Here is a 20289-nt window from a genome sequence, read left to right on the forward strand (position 1 = left end):
GAAAGGAATTGAAAGTAAGGGAAGGGAGAGATTAAAGGGTGCTGCCTAGGTGGAAAGAAAAAAGAGGTTGAGGGATAGTGAGAGGTTGGAGAATAAAGTAAAAAGAGGCCGCTTACCTGATTTAAAATTGGTGAGATGTCCGTGAGTTTTTCCTTGGGCTGCTGGGTCTGAGGACCCGAGGTCGTAGGTGGACCTTTCTCTCAGAGCAAAGAGCAGGAGGACAGGGGATTGATCTTCCAAGGCAGTTCACCTGATCGCAGTAATGGCACCAAGTTTTCATGCGTGTCCGTGTGAAGGGACTACCAAACAGGCCTTGTGTGAGCAATAAAGCTTTTTAATCACCTGGGTACAGGCGGGTTGAGTCTGAAAAGAGAGTCAGCGAAAGGAGATAAGGGTGGGGCCATTTTATAGGATTTGGGTAGGTAAACGAAAATTACAGTCAAAGGGGGGCTGTCCTCTTTTGGGCAAGAGTTGGGGTCACAAGGTGCTCAGTGGGGGAGTTCTTTGAGCCAGAATGAGCCAGGAAAAGAACTTTCACAATTCAATGTCGTCACTTAAGGCAGGAACTGGCCATTTTCACTTCTTTTGTGGGGGGATGTCATCGATTAAGGTGGGTCAGGGCATTTTCACTTCTTTTGTGATTCTTCCGTTACTTCATGCCATCTGGGCGTATACGTGCAAGTCACAGGGGATGCGATTGCTTGGCTTTAGCTCAGAGGCCTGACAGAAACCTTATGTAAAATTATATTTAACCTGAAGGGGTTTGACTATGAACTAAGGTTTTCATAAACTTATTACAGCACCTTAACAATCTTGTACAAATTTGCTAATGAGAAGATCAGCGTTTCAAGAACTTTTTATTGTGCTTTCACTTCAATGCTTCATTGAAGAAATCAACATCATACTGTTTTGAATCTAGTTACTAGGTTCACAGAATTTTCTTTGACAAGAAAAAGACATTGAAGACATTTAAGATAGGGACATTTAAGTCTACAGAAGTTGTCTACTACCTTTTTTCAGCTATACCCTGCTCACAGAGATATAGTCTAAAGGTAGTAACCCTTGTTAAGTTGTGGTGGTCTCCACCCAGTACGAGCTTCCTGGATGCTTTCTTTTCCTACTGATGACTTCGCAGTGGTGGACACCACTTCCCCAGCCAGGGTGCCACCTTGGAGGTTCACCTCAGACCACTGCACTAGCAATGAGCAAGGCTCTGTGGGCATGGGACTGGCTGAGCCAGGCATGGGAGAAAATCACCTTGCTTACCAATTGCTAAGGCCTTGGCAAAATCACAGTATTTGTGTGGGAATGCTCTGTTTTTCCAGGCATTCTATCGCGGCTTCCCTTGGCTAATAAAGGGAAATACCCCCAACACCTTCAACTTCCCAGGAGGTGTGACGCCCTGCCCTGTTTCAGCTTGCCCTCCATGGATTGTACTCACTGTCCAACCAGTCCCAGTGAGATGAACCAGGTACTTTAGTACTCAGCACTGCAGGACTGACTCATCTTCTGCCTCAGTCACGCTGGGAGTTGACGACCAGAGCTTTTCCCATTCAGCCATCTTGGAACAGCCCCACAAAAAAATTGTATTAATTTTTAAAGGTGCATTTTGTTTTGTTGTGTTTTGTTGTGAGACAGTCTTGTTCTGTTGCACAGGTGGAGTTCAGCGGTGTGCTTTTGGCTCACCACAAGCTCCGCCTCCTAGTCCATGCCATTCTACTGCCTCAGCCGCCCAAGTAGCTGGAACTACAGGTGCGTGTCACCACATCTGGTTATCTGCCTGTGTCAACCTCCCACAGTGATGGGATTACAGGCATGGGCCACTGCACCTGGTGCATGGTAAATTTTCTATTTAGGTACTCACACATCTTGTTTTATTAAACATATAATTTAAACATCTATTACAGAGAAAACTGAATTGCAAGGATTTCTTTCTTCCTCCAGTCCCTTCCCTATCCCTTTCAATCAGCTGGCAGTGAGGTTACTGAAAATGAGGGTGTGAGGATCAGGACTGGTCCAACTGGAGTTAAGTTTGCCCCTCTGCCTTTCAAGGTCACTGTCTGGCAGGGTCAGGACTTTGTTTGAAGAAAATGGCTTTGTGTCATCAGAGGATTGCTTGGTGAGGTGATTTGAGAGTCAACTCAGGCACTAAGATTTGGAACGAACCGGGTTAGTAATTACTGTTCAGATCAAAGACAGTAGAAGACATAGACAAAGAATATTGGGGTAACCCTGTGATGTCAGCACTTTTCGGCCAGGAGGCCTGCTTTTCCTCCTGGGAAGAAGTCTAGGCCTCAGAGTCCCGCATAACCTCTCCTCCCATTCTTTTCTCTTTTAGAAGGACGTGAATAAAATGGGCCTTCACAGTCCAAAGAGACCCTTCAAGGACCATGGGAGCCACTGGGCTTGGCCTTGGGCTTTCCTGGAGACAAGACCATTTGAAAGTCACGGACTGCCAGGTACTATCATTCCATGGGCCATGGGATTATCTCATCTGTTCAGTTCCCCTCTACCCTCTAGTGGGGACTAGGGCATTGAATGGGTGTAGGGCTGACAGGGCCCTGTCACTGGGATCAGGTCATACCCCAGGGACAGGGAAGCCACCAGCAAGGAGCCCACATCAGGGGAGAGGATTGGGGAACAGCTTCCTCTGATCATACCCTTGCTCCTGCAGCCCGACTCATCACGTGAATTTGTGTCTATTTTGGAGAATGGAGACAACAGACTTAGAAAAAGACACACAGGCCTGTCACCTAAAGACAAACGCAGCTGTCATTGTTGTGTATTTATCTTTATTATTTTGTTTGATTTGCTTTTATCATGCTTCTGGTACAGTGCTTTTTTGAGCACTCTCCCTGTATTCTGTGATCTTCCTTTCATGAGGAGGATCCTTTAAGGATAAAAAAATGTGCAGCTGGCCAACTGGATCTGGTCTCCTTGTTGGGCTGACCTACTTCTTGTCAGGGCTTCACAGCATGTGTGCATTTGTTCCTCCTTTCCACTTACCATTATGACATTAGCATCTTTCTTGACACCTCTTGTGCCTGCTTATATTTAGATCATGCACTGCCCAGGTGTGTGAACCTAGGTATATTCCTGTGACCTCTCACCTGTAAAACAGATGGTGCCAGCACCTGCCATGGGGATTGTTGCAAAGGTTAAGTGGGGGTGCTTATCCAAAGCCTCAGAATACCATTGAGACACAGTGAGCATGCATGAAGCACCAATATTTGTTATCAACTGCTGCCTGATAGTTCCTCAGGATCAATCATCATTTATTCACATAATTATTGTGCTCTTGTTCATTGTTTTCTTATTTTCAATACAGGACAACAAAACTTTATTGAACGTCATTGTAAATAAACTGCTAACGTATTATGTGTTACTAATAACAGGCTTTATTAAGTGCCTCAAGGGGGCCAAGTCAATCAGAGCCTGAACCAAGTCTTTACAGACACAGGAAAAATGGTAAAGACATTGCAATTTGTGATATCCTGGGTCCCAGAGCCACCAGTGGCCAAGCTGAAATAGGAACCCACATTCCTAAGCTTGGCTTCTGCTTCTTTCCAGGTCCTACTGCTCTGGTCTGAGAGAGTCTCTGCCCACCAAAATAAGGTGTTCTTTGTGTCCCCCTGGTCACTGCAGCATGGCAAAATGTACCAGTAGGGGCCTGGCCATGATGTTTCCACCCTCTTCCTCATCTTTTCTGGCCCTTTCCTTGCCTTCTGGCTGCTTGAAGTAACACTCTGGACCCCTCTATGGCTGCACCTGAATTGTGGCTGATGCCCCTAGCACTGCCATTCTCCAAAGAAGTTTCTTTCCAGACTGGCCAGTTGGTCTACGTTTAGGGACTGGACTTCATGATGGACACTGCAGACACCACTGTGTCTCTGTCTACTGATACCCTTGGTGACGCCTACAGGTGGATCTGCTTTGGACAAATCGAGTTTCTGAGCTGGATGCGGTGATTACTGGGTGTAGTTAGAAGGAGTGGAAGTGTGGGTAGAGCCAGGATTTTCTGCTGGAATCTGTGATGTTTACTTCGACTTAGAACCAGTACAACTGGAAGAGAGACTCTTCCTAGAGTCTCTGATACCAGAGATTATTTTGCATATATTTTATTTTCAAAATAAAATCAATAAATAAAATATTTTGAAAATAAAACATATGCTCATGACTGAAGAATACAGCAGTGCAGCAAGAGTGACATAGAAAGAGTTGCCACCATGTACACCTCGCCCTAGTCGCCTGAATTCCCTGTTAACACCAGGTGCAACAGAGGAAGTCTGACCTTCAATTCCCCATCTTTCCTCCACCATCTGCCAATAGTAGCCATATCATGATTTTAGTTTATTTCTTAGTTATCAATGAAGCTGTAAGTAGCTGTGGAGTGTATATATTTAAATATATATTTTTTCGAACCAATACAGCAGAATATTGTGAGTTTCCTCTTGTAGGGATTATATTGGTACTGTGAATTCACCTGCATTTCTTCGTATTCTATGGGTGTATACATATTTTTTCTTTAGCTTTCTGTTTTCCTGGAGTTTCTAATTGCATTTTCTTCATTCTTTCTATTTAAAAATAATTATCTCCTTTTATCACATTCTTAAAATCTTCCAGCATTTCTAACTTCCCATCTGAAAAGTCACTTCTGGACACCTTTCTTCTTCCTCTTCCCATCCAACTGACATCTCTCTAGGTCTGGAATGGAACTGTCATTCCCATAGGTTTTATAATTTTCTGCCTGGGTTTTCAAATGTGAAATGCTATTTCACTACTGCGACTCCAGGACCAGTCTCTGAAAGCACTATCCGTTTTTCTTATGGTAAATTTTTTTAATTGTATGGGGTTTTGAAATATTTTTTAGATTCTGTCTTCCATTTTTTGAGAGTTAAACGTTGTAAGGAAATTTCAAGCTCTCTTTCCTAATCTCTGAATTTTCCTATCATCTTCCTAAATTTTGTTACTGTCTATCCATGCAGCATTTTATTTTTCTCTGGGATTGTAGTGAGCATGGGTTCTGAAATTTCCTTGCACAGAGTTTATGGTGCCAGGAGGAGTAAAGAACTTAAAAACTCATTTCTCTGGTGACAGACAAGTTGTCAGCTTTGTCATAACTGTCTTTTATTGTTTGCTTTTTTTTCAAACTGTTGGACACTCATGTTTACCTGTGCAATTAGTAGTACGGCTGAAATGGGGTTAGTCACAGGATCATTTCACACTGCGACAAGAGGATCTGGCCTTTATGACAGGGGACTACACACGGGAAAGGTGATCTCCTCTAGGAATCCCTAAGCTTCCTTGTTTCCTCTGCAGAAATCTTCACCTTCGGTTGCCCTGCTGCCACCTTAGCATGGAGATGCTCTTCCTCCACTTACAACCTGACCACACAACTGTAGACTTTGTGCCCACGGACTTTTCCTTTCCCTTTGTCTTGAAGAGAGAAGATGCAACCCATTTCTCTACTATGATGGAACCAGAATGTCCTCTTGAATATTACTGCCTGTACATCATAGGGCAGGTAAGCTTCTGCATGAAAGAGGAAATAGTAGAAAACAGACACGTGGACAGGAAGGTCACTTTGACCTCTAAATGTCGGGAGGGACAGCTGGGTACTGTGTTAGCTGATCATTCTTTTGTGTGAGCCTTTCCCTCAGGCCTGTTTTGGGTCTGGGCTCAGGCCAATTTAACTAACATTATACAGCCTCACACGTTAGGAAAAGAAAAGAACCTGCCTTCTCAGGCCACAGCTTTCCAAAATGAAAACCCAGAGCTGAGCACAACAGCAGTAGCTTGTCATTGAAAGGGACAGGTCTCCTGAAATTGTCTCTGGAAAGTCAAACAGCATGGAAGGGAGCGGCAGCTTACACCACGGAGACATCTTGGTAAACCTTACTTAGAGGCAAAAGTGGTGATCATTAAGGGCGGGTTGCCAAGTTCTCTGTGAGCCAGACACAAACGAACACTGAGGTCATGTGTTACACATCCTCCCACACACAGAGGCTGTGGAAGCCAGCTGCAGACTCTGACTACAGTCTCTGGCACTGGAGGTCCAGAATGAAAGCACAATTTGAAGTCAGCAGAATTCAAATTTCCTTTGGTCTCTGAAAGCCTGGGAAATCTGTTTATACTGATGCTTGTGATGGTTCTGTTCTCACAAAGGGAGACTGAGGTCTGTGAGCCTGGTTCACATGGCCTGGGATGTCTGGGCTGAATGCTGTGTCTACTTCTGTGCTTTATAGTCTTGGTTGTGCCACACATGGGTTCAATGCCTCTCTGAAGTCCTATCTCCATTAGAGGCACCCAAAATCAGGTAGCCAGGACATGGGGGTCTACCTTTTCTGACAGCTGAGACAAAGTTGCCTGAAGTCAGGTGCTCGGTGATACTATAATTATAGGGGACATATAAGAGGAGAGGGAGCAGTCCCAGAATTCACATGCTCTGCTTGCTGAAACACTTACATTGTGACATAACCCACACCATGCAGATGGGCTCACTTTTCCATTCACCACTGAAACTGTGACAAGACAGAGGCTGCCACAGACAACATGACCTCTGAGGCTTGCTTAGTCTCTCCACACGGTGGTCCTAATCCTTCCTCCTGCTCCTCTAACCTTTGTGCCTCCTGCCAATCCTTACTCTTATGTTAGGACCATTATTCCATATTTAAAAACAGCTTCATTGACATGTGATTGGCATATGGTAAATTGTACATGTGTAGATAGAATAACTGATGGTTTTTTTTTTCCCTGTGAGTGTTCCATTCACTGCAAGTCCACAAGTTTGATGAAGTTTAAGAAAAGGTACCCTCCTCCCAGCAATGACGACCTCTCCCTGGCCACCGTGGGATCCCAGATCTGTTTCTTTCACTAACAAATAGTGGTGTTTTATGGAGTTGCATGTAAATACAGTATGTACTTGGGTCTTTGTGCATCGTTTTGATCTGGCTTCTTTATTCAGTGGAACTACTTTAAGAGTCACTCTGTTCTGAGTGCATCAATAGTCCATTCGTTTTCACGCTGAACCACATGCCATGGGGTGGATATGCCGTAGCTTGTACACCCTTCTTCTGTGTATGGGCATTTGGGGACTCCTGGTCCCCAAAAGTACTTGGACACAGTACTTAGAAGCTGTGTGATTGAAAGTGAGCCACTCAATCACCTGATCCTGGCCTTTTTCTTTACATGTGTGAGTACCCATACCTTGCAGGGTTGCTGTGAGTTCACCTGAGCAAGACACCTGTACATGGTGGTGCTCAGAAAATGTTAATTTCCCTTTATTGAAATGGAACAACCCACGGATATTATGTGCTGAGGTGTGAATTAAAATAGAGCAAGATACGGAACACCTTGTAAACCCTGAGGAGACATCAGTGATCACTGGAAAGGCAGCAGAGAAAGAGTGAGCTGGAGCTGGAAATGGCCAGGGGGTCGGTTTTGGGTAGTTAAACAGGCATGAGTAGGGCAGAAGAGGGTTTTCCCCATCCACATACCAGGAATGCCGGGACATTAGATGTTGGTTGGACAGTTTTCATATTGCTTCTCTAAAAATAATAATTTAGCAGCTGGAGCCAGGGATAGACGAGTGTCTACTGATACACACCTGGTAACATTACCATGTTAATTAAGCTCACATTCCAGGGAGGAGGAAAAAGGGTTTCCAATAAAACCTCACCTACTGGGTGAGTGAGCCCAGGTGTGCACATTAAGAGATTAAATGACAGAGTATGACATTCTGGGGTCACTCCAGCAAAAAAAAAAAAAAAAAAAAAAAAAAAGGAGGAAGCTTCAGAGAGTTATGCATGTATATGCTTAAACACACTTCTTGTTCTCACTTCCAAAGGGTAAGGAGGGCACTCTGCCTTTGGGAAGCCCACATTAAGGGAGGAATCATGGACATGGGTGCACCAGACGCTGGAGGTAGACCAGCGTTTAAAGTCCCAGCATGAAGGTTAACAGCCGCACTTGTTCTTCAAGTCACCCATTGGGATCTCATCCCAGTGCACTTTTCATTCTTTCCTGCTCTAAAGCTTTTCAATAAATGTCCACTCCTGCTGTGAAACTTGCCTCGGCATTATTTTTCTTCTTTATGCCCATGAGTTGAATTATTTCACCTGAGGAGGCACGAATTGAGACTGCTAAAGACCCATATATATTTGCTGCCAGTAACTCAACTACCTTCTACTGGTAACTTGTCTGGGAGCTGGAGAACACAATGACGGGAGTGTGTGTCCAGAATGTTCCTGCCCAGGCCCCAGGCAGTTCTGAACTGTGGAGGGACATGAACCCCAGACTAATGGGATGCCATGGAAAGAGAGTTTAGCCTGCTGATGGGAAGAGTGGGGATAGGATATTTTTTACTGAGGTATAATTCCCATGATATGTTATCTCCATTTTCATGGATAATTCAGTGACACAGGAATGTGCATGTTCTACCACCTCTTAATTCCAAATTATTTTCATCATCACAAAAAGGAAATCTGTACCTGTTAAGGAACCCAAATCTGTCCTCTTTCTGACCCCCTGACAATTAGTAATCCACTCTCTTTCTCCAAGAAATTATTTACTCTAGATATTTGTATAAATAAAATCATACAGTATGTGAATTTTGTGTTTACCTTCTTTAATCACAATGGTTTTGTAGTATCTTCACATTGTAGAATGAGTGTCTCAATCCTTTTTATGGCTAAATATTAGGCCTTTGTGTGGATACACTACATTTTGTTTTCCTGTTATTTGTTGATGGACATCTGTTTTGCTTCTATCTTTAAGTCATTATGCATAATCCTGCTATTAATTTATGTGTACACTTTTTTTGAATACCTGCTTTACATTGCTTTGTGTATGTACCTGGGATTGGATTTGCTGTTTTATATGATAATTCTGCTTAGTTTTTGCAGAAAAACCAAACTATTTTCCACAGCAGTTGAACTATTTTACCTTTTTTGTTTCTCCTTTTCCATGTCAAACCTTGTCAGTTTACGGTTTTTAAATAATAATAATTATAATTGGTGTGCAGGTGTTTCTTACTGTGGCTCTGATTTGCATTTCCCTGAGGTGAGTGATGTTGAGCTACTTTTTATGTGTTTTTGTATGTCTTTGGGAAAAAGTATTTTCAATTTATCTATTTATTTTTCTAATTGGATTGTTTTTGTTTTTGTTCCTGTGTTGTAAGAATTTCTTCTATATCCTGGATACTATACCCTTATTGTTATATATGACTTGAAAATATTTGGTCTTATGCTGTTGATTTTCTATTGACTATCACGATATTGTCCTTTGAAGCATGAAAGTTTTGTTTGAATGAAATTCAATGTATCTATTTTTTTCTTATGTTTTCTGTGCATTCCCTGTCATTCTCAGGAAACCATTGACAAATTAAATGCATATAAGCACATAAAAATGTGTCCAACATCACTAGCTCTTAGGTAAATGAATATCTAAACAACAATGAGGTTACCAATTTATGTACACTAGAATGTTGGTGATGGTTGCACAGTAACATAAACATAGTTAATACCACTTACCTGTACGCTTACAAATGTTTAAATTGGTGAATTTTACGTTATGCTTCTTTTATCACATACAACAAAGGCTTCCTGAGAACTGGTTCTGAAATAGTTTCATGTGTAATAAAGAAGACCCTAGTCTTCTAGAGTGTGTAGGAGCCCCCCCCCCCTTTTTTTTTTGAGACAGCATCTAACTCTGTCACCTATGCTGCAGTGCAGTGGAGCTGTCTCTTCTCACTGCAAGTTCCGCCTCCCGGGATCACACCATTCTCTTGCCACAGCCTCCTGAGTAACTGGGACTACAGGCGCCCACCACCACCCTCAGCTAGTTTGTTTTTGTGTTTTTTTAGTAGAGACAGGGTTCCAAGATGTTAACCAAAATGGTGTCTATCTCCTGCTCTCGTTATCCGCCCACCTTTGCCTCCAAAAGTGCTGGGATTACAGGCATGAGACATAGCAACTGGCCGAGTAGGGGCCTATTTTTCATGCTGGAACTACGCACTCTTCGTTCTACCAAAGACGTATCATGACGTCATCAACCAGAGGGAGCCCAATTCTGACAGGCCCATTTTCACCTCTTTCCAAAATCCTGTTCTCCTATTCAACTCAATCCTTGCCCTCTACAAACCAGTATACAACTCAAGTCTGTTTACCTTCTCTGTAGTCTTTTCTACAATGTCATAGAAATGCAATTGTACACTAGTGATATCTTCAGACTGGCACTTTTTGTTGTTACCATTTACTCTTTATTCCATAATTGCTGCCAAAAGAAGCATGCATGTGTTGTGCCACAAAAAAAGATCATAACCTGAGCTCTATTTAGTAAAAACTTAAAATAAAATTATGCTAATACATATGTTGCATTTATCTTTTATTAATTCATAATTTATAAAATGAGATAGCAAGCTGTAGCTAATGAGACAATGGGCTGAAATAGTGTGATACTTCACTATGTAGAGATCACTTTCATCCCAGTGATTCCTTTACAAATGCCTAAGGGTTTCGGTCCCACAGACCCCGACTCATTGATGGATGAGTAAAGTACACTCACACACAGATATTCTGCTTTGCCAGTCTAGCTTAGCATCTGGGCTGCTTACAGACTCCACCAGAGTGTAGTAAACAGTTTTGACTGTGGCCCTGAGCAGCTAGTGAGACTTGCATTTATTCAGTAAAGATGAACATACAAAGGCTTGAGTCAACACCACTAAAGTGTAATTGACAGTGTAGACTTCCCAATGAGAAAGGAATTAAGCATCTGTGGAAAGTCAGATGTTAGTCTTAGGACCACAGGGGTGAGTACCCTAGTTAGGTAAACACCCGACATCCTTTGTTTGTACTCTAATTTATTTAACTAAAGGGAAAAGTCTGCCTTCAGTCAAGTTTATTACTGGGGCTTATGGCAATCCCCCAGCAGTTCCAAGAAGGTTTGCATCTGATAATTTTCCCCACCATCGTGACGGAACCCCTACAGATGTAAAAGCAGCAAGAGGAAATTCTAGAGTACAAAACAGTTTCTGTGGGAATTGAAAAAGAAAAACTTTGATTTCAATTTCAGTACACATTTTGCAATGCTTTATACTTGATACAGAATAGAACTCTGGAGGTTTTCCTCCTGAAATCTCTTTTACAAAAGTGAGTGGAAATGTGAAATCACATGTTTTTGGTGTGTTAGTTTTTCTTCATCTTTCACACGGCACTGCATTGATTGACATTTGGAGACAGACTAGTAAAAGATTTCTCACTCTTAGTTTCGTTTTTCCTTTTAGATGTTACAAGTGAAACTTCTGGTAATTTTAACAGTGCCCTCTAAATAAGAATAAAAGATGGTGGGCCTCTGACAAGATGGCTGAAAAAGAACAGCTCTGGTATGCAGCTCCCAGAGAGACCAAAACAAAAGACCGTTGTTTTCTGCATTTCCACCTGAGGTACCCAGTTCATCTCATTGGGACCGGTTAGACATTGAGTGCAGGCCACAACAGGTAAGCAGAAGCAGGTTGTTGAGTGTTGCTTCACCAAGGAAGTGCAAGAGGTTGTGAAATTCTCCCCCCGCTAGGCAAGGAAAGCCATCAGCGGCTGTGCTGTCAAGCCCACTTCCTACACCTTTCCCACGGTTTTTGCAGCCCACACACCAGGAGATGGCCTAGTGTGCCTACACAACCACAGCCAGGGTTTTCAAGCACAAAACTGGGTGGCCGCTTGGCAGATGCTGAGCTAGCTGCAAAAAATATTTTTGTACCCCAATGGCGCGTGGAACCCCAGTGACACAGAACCATTCACACCCATGGAAAGCGGTCTGAAGCCAGGGAGTCAAGTGGTGTGACTCATCAGGTCCCACTCCCATGGAGCACAGCAAGCAGAGATCCAGTGCTTCAAATTCTCACTACCTGCAGAGAATTCTAAAGTCCACTTGAAACGATCAAGCTTGCTGGGGAGAGGGTCGACAATCATTACTGAGACTTGAGTATAAGGGTTTCCCCTCACAGTGTTAAGAAAGCTGCCAGGAAGTTTGGACTGCATGGAACTCACAGAAATACACAAACTATCTATAGCCAGATGGACTCTAGATTCCTCCTCACTAAGTAGGGCATCCCTGAAAGAAAGGCAGCAGCCCCAGTCAAGGGCTTATACGTAAAACTCCCATCTCCCTGGGACACACCACCTGGGAAAAGGTATGGCTGTGAGTGCAGCTTCAGCAAACGTAAACATTCCTGCCTGCCTGCTCTGAAGAGAGCAGAGTATCTGCTAGAACAGTGCCCAAGGACACACTGTCTTTTCAAGTGTGCGCCTGACCCCTGTCCCTTATGACTAAGAGTCACCTGCCAGCAGGGGTCAACAGAAACTTCACACAGGAGAGCTCTGGCTGGAAAAAGTCAGCTACCACTGTGGGAAAAATCTTCCAATTCTGGCTGTTTCACCATCTCAGATGGTGATACCCAGGCAAACAGCATCTGAAGGAGACCTCCAGCAAACTCCAGCAGACCTACATAACCGATGCCTGACTGTCAGATGAAAAACTAACAAACAGAAAGCAGTCACATCAACATCAACAGAAAGGACACACACACACACACACACACACACACACAAAACCCAATCCAAAGGCCATCAGCATCAAAGATCCTAGGCAGATAAATCCACAAAAAATGAGGAATAATCAGTTGGCTTGTGTCTGTTTTGGGGCTATTCTGTTCCACTTATCCAATAGTCTATTAAATCATCAATGCCACATGCTTGTTTATTGAGCTAGCTTTAGTGTAAGTATTCATATCCATTTGTGGAAGTCCTTTAGCTTTATTATTCTTCAGGCTTATTTCATCTATTCTAGGTTTAGGAAGAGTTTGTTGATTTATTTGCCTTGAATTTGCTTGGAATATGCCTGAAATAATAATAAATGTACTTCTCAAGAACAAGAAAGGTCTCTTCCTGTATTTATTTATTGAGAAAGATCTTGCTTTTTCACTCACGTTGGAGTGCCAAGGCACGATCTCAGCTCACTGAGATTCTTCCATTTCAATGCCCCAAGTAACTGGGACCACAGGGATGCACCACCAACCCCAGCTTATTGTTTCTGTATTTTTGGTAGAGATGAGGTTTCACCATGTTCCCCAGGCTGGTCTCCAATTCATGGGCTCAAGTGATCTGCCTGCCAAAGCCTTCCAAACTGCTGTGATTACAGGCAACTTCCACTGTGCCTAGCCTGTCTGCGCGTCTACTCATATTTCTTTTGATTTCCCTCAGAGGTGACTCATTGTGTTCTGAGAGAAGTTTGCATATCTTGTTACCCTTATACTTAATGAATTCGATTTTGTGGGTAGTATTGTAAATGGTGTTTTAATATTTCAAATTCCTATTATCTCTGTGCAGTATTGCTGATATAGAAAAAATCAACTGAGTTTTGTCTATTGACCTCGTCTTTGCTTCTTTTATCTCCATTGAAGGCATGGGAAGGTTGCCTCTATTTCACTTCCACTTCCTGAAAGTATCGTCTGGATTAATACACCCTGAATTTCAGAGATTTTCCATGGCTACCACCAGCAGGTGCACGGAGCCCACACACTGATTTCACAAACCAGCTGTCTGAGGAGCAGGGTCTCCTCACAGTGCCTCGGACAGAGCTTCCTTCTCCTCAGGACACACCCAGGAGAGGCCATGTTTTCAGGTACCTCGTGACACCTGTGGCCACATTTATGAGGAAGACGAAGCCTACTTCATCTCAGGACCCGCCCAAGAGTGGCAGTGGCTTTGGGACACCTGGAGTCGCGTCCACTATGAGGATGAAGACTCCTTTTCTGGACCTGCCAAGGAGGGGCTGTTGCTACAGAACACCTGGTGCAACATCCAGGGTGAGAATAAAGAACTGACCTCAGGACCCTCCCAGAAGAGGACATGGCATTAAGACATCTTGAGAGATAACTCACAAACTATCACTTTAGTCATTTTAACGTACACACTCTCTTTAAAACACTGGGGTTTCCTAAGCTTGAGATTTCTGCAATGGGCTTGCTATGCTGTCTTATTTTTAAGTCAAGCATACTGAGGTAAAAAAGTTTCAGGATTTTGTCCAAACTCTTTATCTTGGTGTTTTCATTATAGAATATGTGGATTTGCATCAATTATATCAGAGACATAGAAAGTGAATGTATTCGGCAAATGCATTGCAAGGGTAGCATTTGTCTAGGTCCACCTGCACATCAGGAGTTGATGGAAACATTTGTATTGTGAATAATGCAACTACAAACATTCTTATACAAATTGGTGTAAATACACCTTAATTTTGGGCAATATGCTGAATGTACATACAATTATTTGTGAAACTACTAGACTGTTGTCTAAATAAACTCCCTCTTTCATCTTCCCGTTAGCAATTGGATGAGGTTCCCAAATTTTCCATACATTCACTAACATCTGTCATTTCTTCATGATTACAGGCCATTCTATTCAACATAAATTTGTATGTCATTGTGGTCAGATTTTCATTTTTCTGATATGCTTAGCTCTAGATGTGATGCGACAATAATAAAAAAGTCGGCGGGGCATGGTGCTGGGCACCTGTAATCTCAGCTATTTGGGAGACTGAGACAGTAGAATTGCTTGAACCCAAGAGGTAGGGGTTGCAGTCAGTCGAGATTGCACCATTGCATTGCAGCTTGCATGGCAAGAGCGAAAGTCTGTCTCAAAAGAAAAATTGCCGAAATTTTATAAAAGATCTCATTTTTCTCTAACTTTCTGCTCCTCTAACATCGTGTCATTTTCTCTATCTAATAAGTTGAGCACATAATACATTTTCTTTGGCAGGATAGTGTTAAAACACATGTGAAACAGATGCTGATTAGCAGATATAAAGAGGCCACATTGGGGTAAGAAAAGAGTTATGGGTCTTTTATTTTAGCGAACGTTCATCTCAAAAAGGTCAACATCACTAATTATTAGAGAAATGCTAACCAAAACCACAATGAGTTATCATCTGAGGCCAGTGAAAATGGAGATTACTAAAAACCCAGGAAACAACAGATGGCAGTGAGTTAATGGAGTCACAGGAATATTTTTACCTGTTGTTTGCAGTGTACATCAGTACAGACATTGTGGAAAAGTGTGTAGTAATTCATCAGATATTTAGAACAAGAAATACCCTGAACTCAGCAATTTCATTACTTGGTATGTTATATATTATATAATAAATTATTATATTGTATATCACATAGGAATATATAGTATATCATATTATATACTATACAATTGTATACAATATAATGTACATAAATATGTTTCATATGTATATATATATACATTTCCACCGGAAATAGTATTCTTGCAATTGAATGCATAGGAAAAACTCTAGACAATGGTTTTTCAAAGATGAGAAGCAAAACCGTATAGTAAATTCTGATTGTTAATTACTTTTACTTTGTTTTAGGATTCTACTGTTGAGCAGCTACTGTTTTTCTCTGTGAGATTTTTGTACTTTAAAAGAATTATTTGGGGAGTACATTTTCATAATAGGGCTAAAATCTCTGAGATACTATGACTGACATATTTATATTATCTGTGTTTCATAGCCATGCTTTTAAAAAAATTCTCTATTTATTTTTCTCAAATGAGAGCTTTTTCTGCTAAAGAAACAAATTGTTCTTCAAATTAAGCTGTATGAACTTGTAAAAATGTTAGTTAAGTATTATCATCACACTGTCTATGAAAAGTATTCATTTGACAATAAAGCGGTAAAAATGTTGGCTTATACTGGTAGATCCACTATTTAAGATTTACCTCCAAATAGGTGAATATGAAATTCCTATATTTTGGTGTTCTTTCTACTCAAGCTCTTTGTTGTTATTATATTATTATTATTATTATTATTACTATTATTTTACTTTTTTCTATAGACATTGATAGAAACTAAATTTAAAAATCAGAAGAGCTTAAAAGTAGTAAATGGTTTTCCTGCAATTTCTTCATTTTTTTTTCCTTTCAGCAGGCAGAAATAGTTTGTCTTTCAGCTACTGGTGTCTCAGCACTTATCATTTATAGAAATTACAAATCACACTTCTGTGATTCTGTTTCCTAGACCCCGTAAATTATATCATATAAACATCGCAGTCAGGGTAGCTTTAATTTTAGTAGAATCTTCATATGGAATGTTCACCAATGGTTGGTTAACAGCCACTATTGGAAGAACAATTGGAATGGAAGTTCTGGTACTATAGCCCGTGTTACACCTAGGGTGTTGGATTTAACACACATAGATATGGTTAATCGCAACAGCAGGAAGCAAATGAAACAGACAGAATATAAATTTCAAAGTAGGTATCGTACCTTTGGAGTTGGTTGCTTGTGCTTTATGTTGTCTCAGCAGCCTACTGTGGCACGCATATCTGCCTTGCTCCTTTTTCTATTCAATGAGCTTCTCCAGGGCAGAAACTGGGTGTTGTTTATTTCTTCCTCAGCAAACTTAAGACACAAGGAAAATCATACAGAAACCTCTTAGATCCTTGGAAACCACTGTCATTTTGCTCTATGTCTACAGTCATGTTTTGACTTTTGGAGAGTCTGACTATACTCCCCTTCCTTCCACAACTAGAGTTAACAGGTATATTTATTGAGTGTTAATATTCTGATTTCATCATGTAAATAACCTTACATAATATGGAAAATGCAGTTATTCTCAAAAGAAGATACGGGAATCCTACAAAGTCTAAGTAACTTATTCCCCCAGAGTTACTCGTGGCAGAGGACTCATTCACCTTAGTCCGTGCTTACTTGATCAAACTTTACTATATTACATAACCTCTAGTGTATGTTATTATTTTACCTCTCTATTCTGATAACTTTTCTGTGAACTCAGTTATAATAGCCCGTGTGTGAGATAAGAAATCATAGTAAAAATTAAATAGTAAACTGAGTACTTTGAAAATTAGGAGTATAAAATATATATATATTTATCATTGTATCCAGTAGCTTTTGGTATTTGTTTCAACTTATTTGCTTATATTTGTATAAAAACCTCAATACCTTAACCAAACACAATTCAGAAAAGAAAGGCTTCATTAAGGGACATTATATCAAATGAAATTGCCAGGAAATATAAAGGACAAGGATTGCAAGATTTTACTTATATGTGAGAAACAACAAAGTTGATCCTACAGAGGCAGAGAAAAGAATGACATATTGTTATAGGCTGTGAAAGACGCTGAGCAAACCAATATGTCCCTTGGTTAATGGGTAAAACATATGGTTAGAAGGAATAGGTTCTAAAGTTTGATTGTGTAGAAGGGAGATTACAGGTATAAATAATGTATTATAAATTTCAAAATAACCAGAAGTTTAGATTTCAAAAGTTGTTTAAACAAATATGTCATATATGACTGAAATGATTAATATACCAATTACTAATATGCCATTTTAAAATGTGGTCATGGCTCACTGGGTGCATGTATCAAAATAATACTTTTACTTTGTAAATATGTAAAATTATAATGTATCCATTTAAAAAGCAATATATGGTAGTGTATTCAAATAAGAAGTTTCACAAAAGCTGTCCATTTCTGAATGTTGAAAAGCTCTTTCTCTCTATGCCACAGGCCTTCGTGATTGAAATTCTGATTTTAGAAGTACTTGCAACACGTTCGTTGGCAGAATGAGGCCGTGGCAGAAACCCACGCATGCCCCTCTTCAGCATTCGTTGGATATTGTGGTCCAGGGCACTCCTGGATGCCACGAAACAATATACCCCCATTGGAAAGATAATTTATACTCTGTCTTGCCTTGGCGTTGAGACTGCTTCTTGACTGAAGCCCATAAAATAATTGTAAAAACTTGCAACACCTATAATGTGTTGGGCAAATTAGGGAAACAGCCTAAAGATAAGTGCTCAGAAAACCTTCCGAAATGACATTTAAAAATTGGCTGTATACTGGAAAATGTTACCAGGGAATTGCAAGAAAATGCTCATCCTGTTCAAGAGCAGGTCGACTGGTATTTTCTAGCATCGAGTTTGGAACAAACTCAGGAATTACTGGATCACACTATCACATGGGCAGTGCCCTTTGAAGAGCTCCCTAATGACAATAACAGCCTGCTTGGTTGATGAATGGCAGTTTCACGGTGGATGAACAATGTCCTTTTGGCAGGCTTTGAGAGAGACCTGTGAAATGAAAAAAACAATTGAAGATGGAAGGAGCAAATTAGCTCAGTGATTGAACTTCATGCTCTTTTTCTACTTATGGATTAAAAACATTACACCATTATTTTATAAAGGCAATTGTTTGAATTTATGAGTAGTAAATAGTAATCAATGCCCTGGCCATGTGAACAAGAGAAAACTGGACTTTCAAACAGATGTCAGTATGTGACACGTGGGCTTTCAATGGACTGAGTCACATCCTGGCATCCGCATTGTAGTAAAAGTTTAAGAATACATGAAAGGAAGACATATTGATTCCCATTTGAAGAATCCTCTCAAAGATGATTGGGAGATGACATTATGATGTGTTCACTTGAAGTGGCGACCTTGTAGAGGTGCAGCAGTAATGCAGAGATAAGATTAATCTACATTTATTTCTCTTGCACTCTCTAAGAAACAGAAATTCCAAAATCTAAGTCTAGGCCAGAAGGGAAACATAGACTGCAAATAACAATAGGGCCAAATAGGAAAGCCCATAACATAGTTGGATTACAAGGTCCCAATACCAGTAGTCCTGATAGTGTCTTTGTAGGTCTTGACTAACGTAGATTGCATTTTTGCATTCATAGTGGTCGATGCTAATGCTTATTATACTCTAAAAAGATAAATACATAGTATATTGTAACCAGTTTGAACAACTAATTGCTGTCCCTCATGCTATGCACCACATTTCATATCCCATTGTTTCCCACAATGGGCATGGAGATACTGCATCGAATGAAAAGAATTATAGTGAATTATTAAAAATCAGAATGCACTTATACTTCAGCAAACCATACATCTAACAACAAAAGTTTTAAGATAATATAGAAATAAACCAGGGGACCTACTGCTTTCAGGGAAAATTGTGACTGGTTACCAAAGCAGTCAGAAATCTTGGTTCAATGGTACTTCGAAGTACTGTGCATTCTGATAATATGTACTTCACTGGAATTCGATGTGGCCAAGTTTCAGAAGCATCACTTAACTTCTACCACAAAAGTGCCCCCAGCTCAAAAATTAATCTACCATGTCACACATTGTGACATATAAAAATTGTGCATATTACTTTTAATATTTTAGAATTTCTATTAAAAATATTTCAATGTTCTTTAACTCAAAAATAAATAGAACTATCAAACATTAAAGATGAAGAACTCAGAATAAAAATCGGGCTTTTTAAAATATTTTTCCCCTGTTTTATATTTTTCTGATTATAAAAAAATAAGATTTTCTGAGCAATACAGCTTTTACTCTGGGCAACTGTTATAATTTAGGTAATTCCATCCCTTGGCTTAGTGAACTTGGTGAGAAGTCATGCTAACTGTTACAGCACGAGAAAAGCTTTCAAAGTGATTAACCTGGCATGGGTGCCATGGCTCACCACCTGTAATCCCAGCACTTTGAGAGGCTGAGGCAGGTGGTTCGCAAGGTCAGGAGATCCATACCACCCTGGATAATAAGGTGAAACCTGTCTCTACCAAAAATATATTAGCCAGGTGTGATAGCACATGCGTGTAATGCCAGCTACTTAGGAGGCTGAGGCAGGATAATTGCCTGAACATGGGGCAGTGAGAGTAGTAGTGGGTCAAGTTTGAAAGCACCACACTCCAGCCCTGGCAACAAGAGTAAAACCCAAGGGGGAAAAAAAGAAAGAGAAAGAAAGAAAGGAAGGAGGAAATGAGAGAGAGAGAGAGAAGAAAGAAGGAGAGAGGCAGAGAGACAGAGAAAGAAGAAAGAAAGAAAAAAGGAAGAAAGAAGAAAGAAAAAAGAAAGAAAGAAGAAAGAAAGAAAAAAGAAAAAGAAAGAAAGAAAGAAAGAAAGAAGAAGAAAGAAGAAAGAAAGAAAAAGAAGAAGAAAGAAAAAGAAAGAAAGAAAGAAGAAGAAAGAAGAAAGAAAGAAGAAAGAAAAAAGAAGGAAAGAAAAAAAAAGAAAGAAGAAAGAGGGAATAAAAAAGAAAAAGAGAAGAAAAGAAGAAACAAAAAAATTCCATTACACATGTTGTGGCTAATCTTCCCAGGATATTTTTAAAAATATTTGTTTTAACTTAGAAGTGCTCATCAATGGTTATTATTTGTATTTTTGGTCAGTATTTTTTTTTTTAGTAAACTATGTATT

General features: G+C 40.5%; 1 protein-coding gene across 1 annotated transcript in view; it reads left to right on the top strand.

The window, feature by feature from the left end:
- The first annotated feature begins 2390 nt into the window (after positions 1-2390).
- LOC104660255 (PTPN13-like protein, Y-linked) overlaps positions 2391-20289 on the top strand; it is an 18506-nt gene continuing 607 nt past the window's right edge. The window contains 4 exon segments of the mRNA XM_030926322.1: positions 2391-2459; positions 3416-3423; positions 4986-5090; positions 13454-13674. Coding sequence (XP_030782182.1) covers positions 2391-2459; positions 3416-3423; positions 4986-5090; positions 13454-13674 — 403 coding nt within the window.

Source organism: Rhinopithecus roxellana, chromosome 22 (assembly GCF_007565055.1).
Source record: "Rhinopithecus roxellana isolate Shanxi Qingling chromosome 22, ASM756505v1, whole genome shotgun sequence".
In the NCBI taxonomy this organism is placed as follows: Eukaryota; Metazoa; Chordata; class Mammalia; order Primates; family Cercopithecidae; genus Rhinopithecus; species Rhinopithecus roxellana.